Here is a 12,032-nt window from a genome sequence, read left to right on the forward strand (position 1 = left end):
TTTGAGATCAACTAATTGTCACTGTCTTCTAGGTGTTTGGAAAACTCATCTCTGGAGATGCTGAGCCAACCCCAGAACAAGAAGAAAAAGCACTGTTGTCTTCCCCAGAAGGAGAAGAAAAAGTACACAATGTATTTATTTGTATTCTATCAATAATACTTTGCTGAAAAAATGATCCAGGGTGATTTTCACTATTTGTCCTCTGACTTCTGCTACATAATTTTCAGACCAAAGCAGAAGTAAAATGTTGCAATTGCTTACTTTCTTTAAAATTATCTTTTTAATTATTTTTCTTTTAGCTAACAAATTATAATTGAAGCCTGTGTGCTTAATGGAAGCACTGCAGAAATGGTGGTGCACATTATGCCTACACTTACATAACTACTCAACATCTGTACTTTTACTGGGTAGAACTCTCCTGTTTTCCAGCAAAGATTAGCTGATTAGCTTAAGAAATGCTCCTGAGAAGGACAGGGTATATAGACTGTCGTGTTCAATAGCCAGAATTGGACTTAAGTGAAAATTAGTGGTGAAGCCCTGGAATGGGTTGTCCAGGGAGGTGGTTGGGGCACCATCCCTGGAGGTGTTTTAAGACCAAGCTGGACGAGGCTCTGGCCAGCCTGATCTAGTGTGGGGTGTCCCTGCCCATGGCAGGGGGGTTGGAACTAGATGATCCCTGTGGTCCCTTCCAACCCTGACTGATACTATGATAATTTAATTCTTTAGATGACATATGGTTTTGCTCTACCCAGTACTTTGTGACACTAAGTTCCACAACTGAATGATTCATTTTGCAAAGAGTATTTTTCTCACCCCTACTGCGAGGTAACTTGTGAGTCCTCTGTTTCTTTTGTTCTAAAATACATGAATAGGAAAATATATTCCACAGACTGCTTTACAAACACTTAACCAGTGAAGAGGCTGAATCTCAAATAACTATACTTCACTTGTTTTGCTTCCTGATTTCAGGCTTAGGAAAGTAAATCCATCTAAGAGGTACTTATTAATCCTAGTTAAATTGGTCTTGCTTATATCTTATTTCTCTCTAAGAAAATGCTGAAAAGCTTGTAGAAAAAGGTTTGTTATATTCCATGTTAACTGCTACAGTAATTAGGAAATGTTCCTGAACCTTGACCTAATATTGAATATGTTTTTTGTGAAGGCAACATCAGATGCAGACCTGAAGGAGCACATGGTAGGGATCATATTCAGCCGGAGCAAACTGACAAATTTGCAGAAGCAGGTTTGTTCATTCTGAAATACTTTGAAGATCAAATGCTGGTTTGTTGGAATAAATACACTCATTTTCAGTGAATGTAATACCTTTTACTAGACACTTTAAATTCTGCTGTTGTCCTTGATAATCACATTGTGGTTTACATTGTTCATAGTATATGTTTTATCTGAAAAAACATCTGAAGTTGTCAATGAAAAAAATCCATTTCAATAGGATAAAAACTTCAATTATAAGACTCAATTTCAAAAGAAAAGTTTTAGACTAGAGTTGTAAGTGGTACTTAATCATGTTTGATAATCATAGCATAATAGTAGACCATTTCAAATTTCTGGGAAAGGATCAGGGATAGATTTTAAATTCTTAGTTTTGCACCTTTTTTTTTCCCATTTCTGTCATCAAAGAAGTATTTTGGTTTGATAAAATTTAATCTTATAAAGGTAGTCAGTGAATAGACTCTTTACTTACTCTTTCTTGGAGTCATTGAAAGGTTGGGTTTGGAGTTTTCTTACTTTGTATTTTCTTAACATAAAGCAGTAGTTAGTGGAGGGGTTTCTCTTGTTTTTGAATACTTTGAGTATATGAACTTTTTTTATTGTTACCATTATTGCATCTATCACAAGGCAAATACTGCCATGAAAATTTTCACAGTACTGCAAGAGGTATTAGATTCATTTTGAAGTTTGTTAGACTAGTAAGTCTAGTCTAGTAAGCAGAATCTTTTTTGTCATCAATCTTAGCAGACTTCAAAATCTCTTACATATGTTTTTTAACTTACTATTGGTAAAATGAAAACATGGTTTCTAAATTTTTTTTAAGCTTCCCAAATACTAAACTAAACAAGAGAACTGAGTCTTTTACTAAATACTTTTCTTTCTTGGGTTTTGTGTAAGTGTGTTTTGTTTGTGGATTGTGGTTGGGGTTTTTTAACCTGAATTCTATGTAAAAAGCAAACTAAGGGCAGAAAGTACAGTAAAAAAAAAAGTCAATCAAATTTTCCAGAATGAAGATGAGCAAATTCAGTAGGAAGTCTCTTAATTCTAAAGATCTTTGCTCTAAATCTAAATTATATTCTTCATTTGAATCTATGTGGAAAAGTAACTTAAGCACAGGCCAAGTTTCACAGACTTCACATTGTAGTCATAGTTATGAAGGTACTTGAAATGCAATCTTTCTGTAAGTTTTTAAGAGTTACTCTGTGTTTGGGTTCTGTTGGAATAGGTGTGTGCTCATATAGTCCAGGCCATAAGAATGGAAGCAACCCGCGTGCGTGAGGAATGGGAGCATGCCATCTCCAGCAAAGAGAACGCCAACTCGCAGCCCAGCGATGAGGATGCTTCTTCTGATGCCTATTGCTTTGAGCTGCTGTCAATGGTTCTGGCACTCAGCGGTTCCAATGTAGGCCGGCAGTACCTGGCACAACAGCTGACTCTGCTCCAGGATCTTTTCTCATTACTACACACTGCTTCGCCCAGGGTGCAGAGACAGGTGAGTGCTCATTGCTCCTTGTCTATCTTCATGTTGCCAGAAGGAAGTCTGCAGCTTGGAGAGGGACTTAGGGATTGGTTGACAGTCAGCTGAACTTGAATCAGCATTGTGCCCAGGTGGCAAAGAAAACCAATGGCATCCTGGTCTCTGTTAGAAACACTGTGGTCAGCAGAAACAGGGAGGTGGTCTGTACTCAACCTTGGTGAGACCACACCTTGAGTACTGTGTTCAGTTCTGGGCCCCTCACTACAAGAAGGTGCTGGAGCATGTCCGGAATACAGCAAAAAGGCTCATGAAGGGCCTGGAGCACCAGACCTATAAGGAGCATCTGAGGGAGCTGGGGTTGTTCAGTCTGGAGAAGAGGAGGCTGAAGGGAGACCTTATTCTCTACAACTACCTGAAAGGAAGTTGGAGCAAGGAGGGGTCCAGCCTCTTCTCCTTGATGATAAGTGACAGGACTCTAGAGGAAAGGTTTACAAGCTGTGCCAGGGGAGTTCATTCTGGGGAAAGGGCCTGAGAATGATACAGGGTTATGCATTTATATGTGCTGCAAATGCTCCAAAAGTTGGTAAGTATTTGCATGATTTGAGGAGGCCATAGCTAGTTCTTTCCTTTTTAATATCACATTTGACTTTGAGGCACAGTGACAGCTAGAATTATTAAACAACTAATGACTCACCTGCTACAAGATCGTAACAAGTGAAGCAGAGGGTTCACTGGTTGAGATTAGACCTTGAAATGTCTGTTAAATGGACAGGACCTAAAAATGCAGTGCTGTTTGGGTGTTTCATATCATGCACGTAGGTAATGCACGTAAGCCTGCATAGATAAGATGAGAGGTTTATTATTAGCAGATATGAGTCTTTGGCATCTTTGCCTTACACTCAGACTATAAGTGTAGTGCTGTAAAACAAGACAATTCCCCTCTATTCTTAGTATCCTCATCTAAGACTTTAATATATCTTTCTGGAAATGAATCTGTTCTATGTGTATATTTATATGCACATAATACAACATAAACATGTAGGCATATAAAATACTTGCTTTAGTACAGCACTAGCTTGTTTTTGCTAGCCCATAAGATTTCTCTAGGGTGGATTTTTAGTTCCTGTTTCAGAAGGGGTTTATTTTGGTTTTGGTCTCATCCTCTCTACTTTTTCCAGTTTTCTGAACCATTGCACTGTGACACCTCAACTTGCCTGAAGGCAGATAATGCCTGCTTTTAGTAGCTCTGGTATTGCAGATATGCAAAATATTGTGGGTGGGGTTTTTTTCTTAAAATATAAACATTTTTTTAAGAGAATATTTAAAGCTTGAGACATCAGATACAGAGACTCCGTGAGTTTTTATGCATCTGGATTTGGACCAAACCCTGCATGCCATAGCCAATTTCAACCCCAGTTCCACCAGTTGGTAAGATAGAAGCACATAATTTCAAGACAGCTCCTGTTAGATGTGGAGCAACTGGCATGGATTTCCTGTTCAGAAATTCCTGTTAGAATATATCTCTAGGCACATTAAAGGACAGAGGGAAAGAATGTAATGATTTTCAGTACCTTGAGGCAAGAACTTTGTTTTCAGAACCCTAAAGTGTCTCTAATAGTTCTATCAAAGAGTTTCTGACATCTAAAGATTGTATCCAAAGATAAATATCTAACGATTATAGGTAATGTATGTAATATGTCTGTAATGTGCAAGCAAATCAGAGTTGTACACACATCTGTATCACTGGTTATTGTAAGTCCAGTACCAACTATATTTTTATTATTATTATATGAAGAGTAAGTATGGTTTGGATGAGATTGGTTCTGGGCTCTTCAGCCTTGTCTCACAGGATATAAATAAACACTTCAAAGTCAAACAGAAACCTTACAGAATTTCTTACAGGTGTGATCTAAGTAGAGAAAGTAGATTGAATCCTTCTTACTGAAATAACTGATGATGAAAAAGAAAGATGTCATATAATTTTGCTTGGAGATGCCAGCTGGTTTGGTAAGAGCTGTGATATTCTGATGTTTTGTTTTGTTCCCTCCAGGTAACGTCATTACTAAGACGTGTTTTGCCTGAGGTAACCCCTAATCGCCTTGCTAGTATTATAGGAGTGAAGTCCCTTCCACCAGCAGATATAAGTGATATCATTCACTCAACAGAAAAAGGAGATTGGAACAAATTAGGTATCTTAGACATGTTTTTGGGATGCATTGCCAAAGCTCTCACTGTACAGCTAAAAGCCAAAGGAACTACTATAACAGGGACGGCTGGCACTACTGCAGGCAAAGGAGTTACTACAGTCACACTTCCAATGATCTTCAATTCCAGGTTTGTTTAAAGATTTGTATATATTCTCCAGCTAAAACCACAAAATAATTACGTTCTTAGAAGTCAGTTATGTTGTGTTTCATAGTCTTTGTTCTATAAATGGGAAAAAATTGTGTTATGCTTTGAATATTACTCATGTTATTGATGAATTTGATTTTGGGTAAGAGGGAGCTGGGATTGTTTAGCCTGGAGAAGAGGAGGCTCAAGGGAGACCTTATTGCTGTCTACAACTACCTGAAGGGTGGTTGTAGCCAGGAGGGGGTTGGTCTCTTCTCCCAGGCAACCAGTACCAGAACAAGAGGACACAGTCTCAAGCTGCACCAGGGGAAGTTTAGGCTCGAGGTGAGGAGAAAGTTCTTCACAGAGAGAGTCATTAGCCATTGGAATGTGCTGCCCAGAGAGGTGGTGGAGTCACCATCCCTGGAAGTGTTCAAGAGGGGATTGGACGTGGCACTTGGTGCCGTGGTTTAGTCATGAGCTCTGTGGTGACAGGTTGGACTTGATGAGGTTTCTTCCAACCTTGGTGATTCTGTGATTTGGAAAAAAAACTAAACCAAACAGAAACAAAGAAACAAAATCCAAAAATCAACCAGAAGCAAGAGTTTGCTGAATGTGCACTGTTCAAGGTACATTTTGACATACAGTAACTAATTGCTTGGATTAACTTCCTGTATTACCATATGTCCTTTGCAGCTATATTCGACGAGGTGAAAGCCATTGGTGGATGAAGGGTTCAACACCTACTCAGATTTCAGAGATCATTATTAAACTCATAAAAGACATGGCAGCAGTAAGTTTCTAACTCAAATGTGTGGAGGATATTAAACTATTCTGATAATGAACAGTGTTTTTTTTATTACTATCACAGTCAGTATTGGACTGAGGTGTTAAATGTGAGCTGATCTCAAGAAAATAAGGGTAGTCTTCTGGGTAGACTCTAGGCCTAGTAGCAGTAGGAAGTGGGTAGTGAGTTCTGATTCTTCTAAGCAGAAATACAGTTTTGAAATAAGCTTTTAAATAAGTAACTTTTACCAGAAATTTAAGTACTGAACAATAATTGTCTAATTTTCTACATTATTAACTTAGAAACCTAATTTTTTAAGTCTTGAGTACTCACAACTGCAATTGAAAAGTCAAAAGCATCTGGACACATAATACAACATAGTACTGTTGTTTTCATGTACCCATATGTAGATTTTTATATGTGGCTTCTGCATGTTAAGATAGATCTTCAGTCTTATGGAAATCTACAGGTTGGATTCGATGATGCTCGAGGTCTCTTCCAACCTTGGTGATACTGTGATACATTTATAGTTGTTTATAAATGGAACCATCTGAGCTGAAATTTTCTGTAGCCATATCTGCTCCAGGCAAGGTTTTTGGCAGAAGAATTTGATGAAAAATGATTCACCTGTTTCCCAGAAACCATATGGGAAGGAAGGAATATATATGTTTAGGGGAAAGAATTTTAGTTGGGAGAATTTAGGGGAAATTTAGTTGGGTTTTCCTTAAGTCCTCTTTATTTCTTGGAAATATAGAAACTGTGGAAAGTGTTCAGGAAGGCCAAGCTAGGAAAGCAGAACTGATTTCTCTAGGAATTAAGTAATCTGTATATTGTTCTGTCAGTTGTGCTCCAGCTGTGTATCTTTCTCCAGCAGGGGGCTTTAGGAACGTGCCTTAGCATTCTTCAAATCATATGCCCTCTACCTACTCCAAGTTAGTTATTCCAGTAGTTGCTCAGGGACTGTATCAGTCAGCCAACTGAATAGTTGAGGTAGTTTATACCAGTTACTTGGATGTGAAAACACCTCCTTTGCCTTTCTCTTTTTCTGTTCTAACTTGTGATCCTAACATGAGGTTGCTGGTAGCAACTGTAGTTAGAGTTTTAGTTGTTCTTACTAGAAGCTGCAAAAATCTGAGTTTCCTGGTTTTTAACAGGGTCATCTGTCGGAAGCTTGGTCCCGTGTGACGAAGAATGCTATTGCTGAAACCATCATAGCTCTGACCAAAATGGAAGAAGAATACAGATCACCAGTGAGGTGCATTGCAACAACCAGAGTAAGAGCTTCACTAAGCTTAAATTTAGTTCATTGCAAGTGGGCTGTAGGAACCCTTCCTGTATTTCAATTAAAAAACTTCCTTATACAGGTTCAAGAAACAACCTCTATGGCACGCAGTTACGTACTCCCAATCTAGCTGTAGGCATAACAGACAGGTATCCTATATGAGGCAATCACTGTTTGTCCTAATAAACGTCTTGCTTTCTCTGTGTCACTGCACATTAAGGTTTCTACTTTGAGGCAGAAATACATCAATAAAAACTGTATTGTGATTAGACAATGCCTGTTGTGTGCATCCCAAATGACGAAGAGTAAGTTATATGCTCATACATTTGGGGTTTTATCCTTGAGGTAATTCTGCTTTCAGTTTGTGATCCCTGCCTGTTACTATATTTGTAAGATCAGCAGCAGGGAAAATTGCAGGGTACACATCAACTGTCTGTTTCCAGCTCTCTACACAATTATTTTAAGTGGCTTGACTTCTAGGTCATCAGCTGCTACATCTGAAGGCTGTATTATTTACCAGGTGTGGTTTGGAGTTTTTTCTTTGTCTTTACTTCATTGAATATTTTATAGAAACTGCTACTAACTTAACCATAACAGACTGCTTGTAAAAATCCGTTCAAAACATGCTTGTGAATTATGACATTCCTACTGTTTTAGAGTCTAGAGATTTCAGCTTCCCAACCATGATAATGACATGTAAAAGAGGAGGTTTGCAGTGGTTACAAACATTTGACAGTGGCATTGTTTCTGTCTTAAAAGGCTGTGCCAGTTGTCAGTTTCATCCTGTTTCTCATGTTCTCTGCTCTTTTGGAAAATGCGGTCTCAGAGTACCATCTCCTCCTATCACTGGATTGGTTTAATTAGGTCTTAGAGGAGCACTGAACATCAACCTAGCTCTCGTCGTGAATAAACCCAGTTCTGCTGTGGACATGTGGGCTTTTTGGAGGGGAGTCTAATTGAGATTTTTCAACAAAAGCCATTTTGTTCAAATCAAACCTTTGATCAAAAATCTATTGTGAAATGCAACTGTCAAGTGCATTTCAATTTGGGTTGCAGGCCTACTGACAAATTATCCTCATGCAGCTTATCTCTTTTGGATTTCATTGTAGTCACTGGAGAGGAAGAGAGAAAAGCTTCCTCTGAAGAATAGTTAGCTCAGAACCTTTTTCAAGGTAATTTTGAATGCCTTGTGCAGTAGAGAGAGCACAGGGAAATCAGTCTCGTTGAGCTAAAGTTTTGGTGTCTGGAGGGCTTTTTTATTAGTCTGTGTCCTTGAATATCTTCTGCGAAGCTTGCAGTTTGGGAGTGATATGCAAGTCTCTATTTGCCATATTTCTCCATATTTCTTCACTGCATCTGTCTTGTGTGCTGACTACTGTATGTATGATCATAATGTGACATACCTGAAAGAAACAGGGTAGCTCCCAAAAGTTCTGTAAGTTTTACTGTACATCTGGCATCTTCTGGAGAATAAAAAACTTGCATTGCATGAGCAGGCTTCAGCTAACAAGGATACAGTTTACAGGTAACAGTGACATTCCTATCTGCCAAAATTTATATTTGGGATTTTTTTTAAATAGTTTTTCAGTATTTCTGAAACATTTAATTCTATCTTGCCTTTCAATAGCTATGGCTGGCCTTAGCATCCCTCTGTGTACTTGATCAGGATCACGTTGATAGACTCTCCTCAGGAAGGTGGATGGGAAAGGACGGGCAGCAGAAACAGATGGTAAGAGTGGAAGTCATACATTTTTGTGTTTGATTTATTCAGTAGTCAGTTTAGAATAATGATGGGGAAAGGTAGGTTTGGTCTAATCTTTTTCCTCCATGTTTTTCCCCAGTGGAGTTTGTACATACATGTTTGAAGTATTTGTGTCCTAGACAAGCAATGCTCACAAAAGAAAATTCCTACCTGAAACAGTGAGGTAGCAATTCTACTGGTGTTCAGTATGGAGGAAGGCCTTCCTAACACCTATATGAATGGGGGTTTTTTGAGAGTAGATTGACCCAGTTAATACAACAGCTTCTATAAGGGTTTTTCACTTCCTGTCTGGTGCTCTGTCACTTGTTAAAGTCAATTCTTTTGCATTCTTGAGTAACTACTTCCCCATAATCTTGCTTCCTCTCCCCTATGGTCAGTAGTGTGTGATTACCCCAAAGATGAAGAAATTCTTTCTAACAATTTAGTACAGCTACCATTTACCCAGATAATTAACAAATTCAATATTCAATACAATCGATTAATCAAGTATCTGTCTGTATTTTTCAGTATCACAAAAAAACTTAGGAGTATTTTAATATGAATCTGGAAAGAGAAAAGTAATAAAGTTGATCTCTTTATAACTTGGTTAGGTGGTTCCACATGTCCAAAGGGAATATCATGTTGTCCTGTTAGCACCTGAGTATCGTTGGCACAAAGAGGCCTCCAAAGCAGTTTAGTGCAGGCAGAAAGAGAATACAGGAGACAGAGCTGCAGCTTCCCTGAGGACTAAAACTCTGCTGAGAGGAGGTGGCAAACACAAAGGTGTCTGAACTACGTAAGTCAAGAGCCATCTGTAGAGCTTTGAAAATGTCAGAAGAGTACCCAAGACCTCATCAAGCAGGAATATGAGTTGCCAAAGCCAGCCTGAAATTCCACAATCCTATTTTATATCAGGGTGCTCGAAATTTGAGATAAGCTGTTGTGTCCCCCTACAAGGACTGCTGTTGAAAAGATTGTGTTCCAAGTTGCATGAGCAGTGTTATGTAAACCATGCTCTGGGTATGTCCTCAGACATATGCCTGCACGTAATCAAAGCCAGTCACTGAACACTGTATAGGTATTTTGAACTGCAAAACAACTGTTTTGAATTCTGGAAGAAATTATATCAGTAAAGCAACTTAATTTTATGGTGGATTTTGAAGTTTGTTACTTTGACTGAATTCTCTCTGTTAGAGATGACCTACAGCTCTGATTAGATGTTTAAGCGCTGTAAACATACCAGAGTACTGTGTTCAGTTCTGGGAGCCACAGTATAAGAAAGACTGATGTCCTGGGAGGGTGTCTAAAGACTGACAAGGTTGGTGTGAGATTTGGAGGGCATATTCTACAAGGAGTGGCTGAGGGAAATAGGTTTGTTTAGTCTGGTGTGATGGAGAGGTTATTAATTTATGAATAAGAAATATGAGTTATGTGAATATTATTTTTATTATTATTGAAATTATTAATCACCGACTAATCACTGTTTTATATACATGTTCTAGTGCACGATTTTGAAATACATCCCATAAATGGTTTAGTATTTATAATTAGGACTCAATTGGAATAGTTACAGAATCACTGTCTATTTATATAACGAAGGGTGCGATTCCACCGCTTGTCCACCAGACGGCGACTCGCCGGGACGCAGATGGCTGCTACCTATATACAAAGATATTACTATGCGTCAGAGGTTACTCTGCTAGACGTGGATGCTTTGAACTGAATGTTAGTGGGTGGAAAGCACCTGGAAGATGCACTGTGTCCTTTGTTTGTAGCGAGATTAGGTTCCGGCAGACTACTGTCGCCGGCTGATTCCTAGGCTGGTCTGGACGGCAACGCTAGGCGGCAATCCTCTCTCCGTGGCAGTGGAGAACAGATGGAACCTAGACTTAACTGGTAGGCGGGTTCCCTTCGCAGGACTCCGGCAGGTGCCTTCCAGACAATAGGGAGCGGTCCTGCGGGGTTGGCCCGGCAGGGCCGGTAGGGCTGGTCCCGGGAGGGGGTCGGCCCTCACAGAGTTGGTCCGCACGGTAGGGCGGAGCAACTGTTAACGATAGGCGAGCTCGGAGGTTTCCGATCTGGCATGGTAGCAGGTGGGCTTGGACCCAGCGTGTCGGCCCTGCGACAACGGGCTTCGGGGCTGGTGTGGACGGCCCCGGGGAAGAAGCGCCGCTGCGTGGAGCCGCGGCGGGACCCTCTCCGAGCGGTCCCGGCTTTGGGGCACGCGCACAGACAGGGCTCTGGACTTCCCTGAGGTTTACAGGGCATGGAGTGGCAGAAGTGGCGACTCCTCCCCCGCGATAGCGGGGTTACACAGGCATGCAATCCTGCCTTCTGATCTGACACAAGACAGGGTTGTGTCCCCTCATCAGTCTGCTGCTTAAGGCTAATGCAGACGTGTGGACTGCTGGACTTGGCTAAGTCCTTTTCCCTGACAGTTGGGCAGATCTCACTCTCAGGGGTCCAGTGCTCTTGAGACACAGTAGGCTTTCCCAGTCAGTGAGACTGGCAGTACAATGCTGGAGCTTCTCCGGCTCAGCAAAGGTCCCTCCTCTGGAGATACTCTCAGGGCTAAGTCTTAATGGGCCTGCCTGGATGTGGGCTTCTCATCATCATGCAGAGGCTACCAGTTTGCTTGCATATATGAGAGAGAAGACTTAATAGCGATGAGCTCAATGGCAGAGGCTATGGCACGAGCTTTGTCCTCTCAAAGCAAGGAGAGAAAGCAAAGTGAAAGAGGGGGCAAAGCTTTACTAACTGGGGTAGTACTTACAGGTTCCTCGAGGCTGGGTTTGACCATTGGGCACTCTTGTAAGCAACTGGCTTCAGCCTATAGGAAGCGTGAAGCTAGAATTATGCCCATTCTTGGTATTAGCATGAGCATCCTATGTGATGGGTGCATGCAGTGATCTGTGCTGGCCTGGCTAATGTCTTGGCCTTTGTTTTCCTCATGAAAGAGGGGGAACTTGTCTGCATGCTGGGACAAGATTCAATATCTGGGCATAATGTGCCTTCACCACATCTGGAGAAGAGAAAGCTAAGGGGAGATTGTAGTGAGGCTGGAGTTGGTCTCGTCTCCCAAGTAACTGGTGATAGGATGAGAGGAAATTGGCATAAGTTGTGCTAGGGAAAGATTAGATTGGATATTAGGAAAAATTTCCTTATTGAGAGAGTGATGAGGTGT

General features: G+C 40.5%; 1 protein-coding gene across 1 annotated transcript in view; it reads left to right on the forward strand.

Annotated features, from left to right (window-relative positions):
* Positions 1-12,032, forward strand: part of MYCBP2 (MYC binding protein 2) — a 190,005-nt gene that overhangs the window by 166,339 nt on the left and 11,634 nt on the right. The window contains exons 68-74 of the mRNA XM_054163003.1: positions 33-131; positions 1,163-1,243; positions 2,456-2,722; positions 4,758-5,041; positions 5,735-5,831; positions 6,980-7,099; positions 8,735-8,836. Coding sequence (XP_054018978.1) covers positions 33-131; positions 1,163-1,243; positions 2,456-2,722; positions 4,758-5,041; positions 5,735-5,831; positions 6,980-7,099; positions 8,735-8,836 — 1,050 coding nt within the window. The remainder of the gene's footprint in view (positions 1-32; positions 132-1,162; positions 1,244-2,455; positions 2,723-4,757; positions 5,042-5,734; positions 5,832-6,979; positions 7,100-8,734; positions 8,837-12,032) is intronic.

Source organism: Dryobates pubescens, chromosome 7 (genome assembly GCF_014839835.1).
Source record: "Dryobates pubescens isolate bDryPub1 chromosome 7, bDryPub1.pri, whole genome shotgun sequence".
Taxonomy (NCBI): Eukaryota; Metazoa; Chordata; class Aves; order Piciformes; family Picidae; genus Dryobates; species Dryobates pubescens.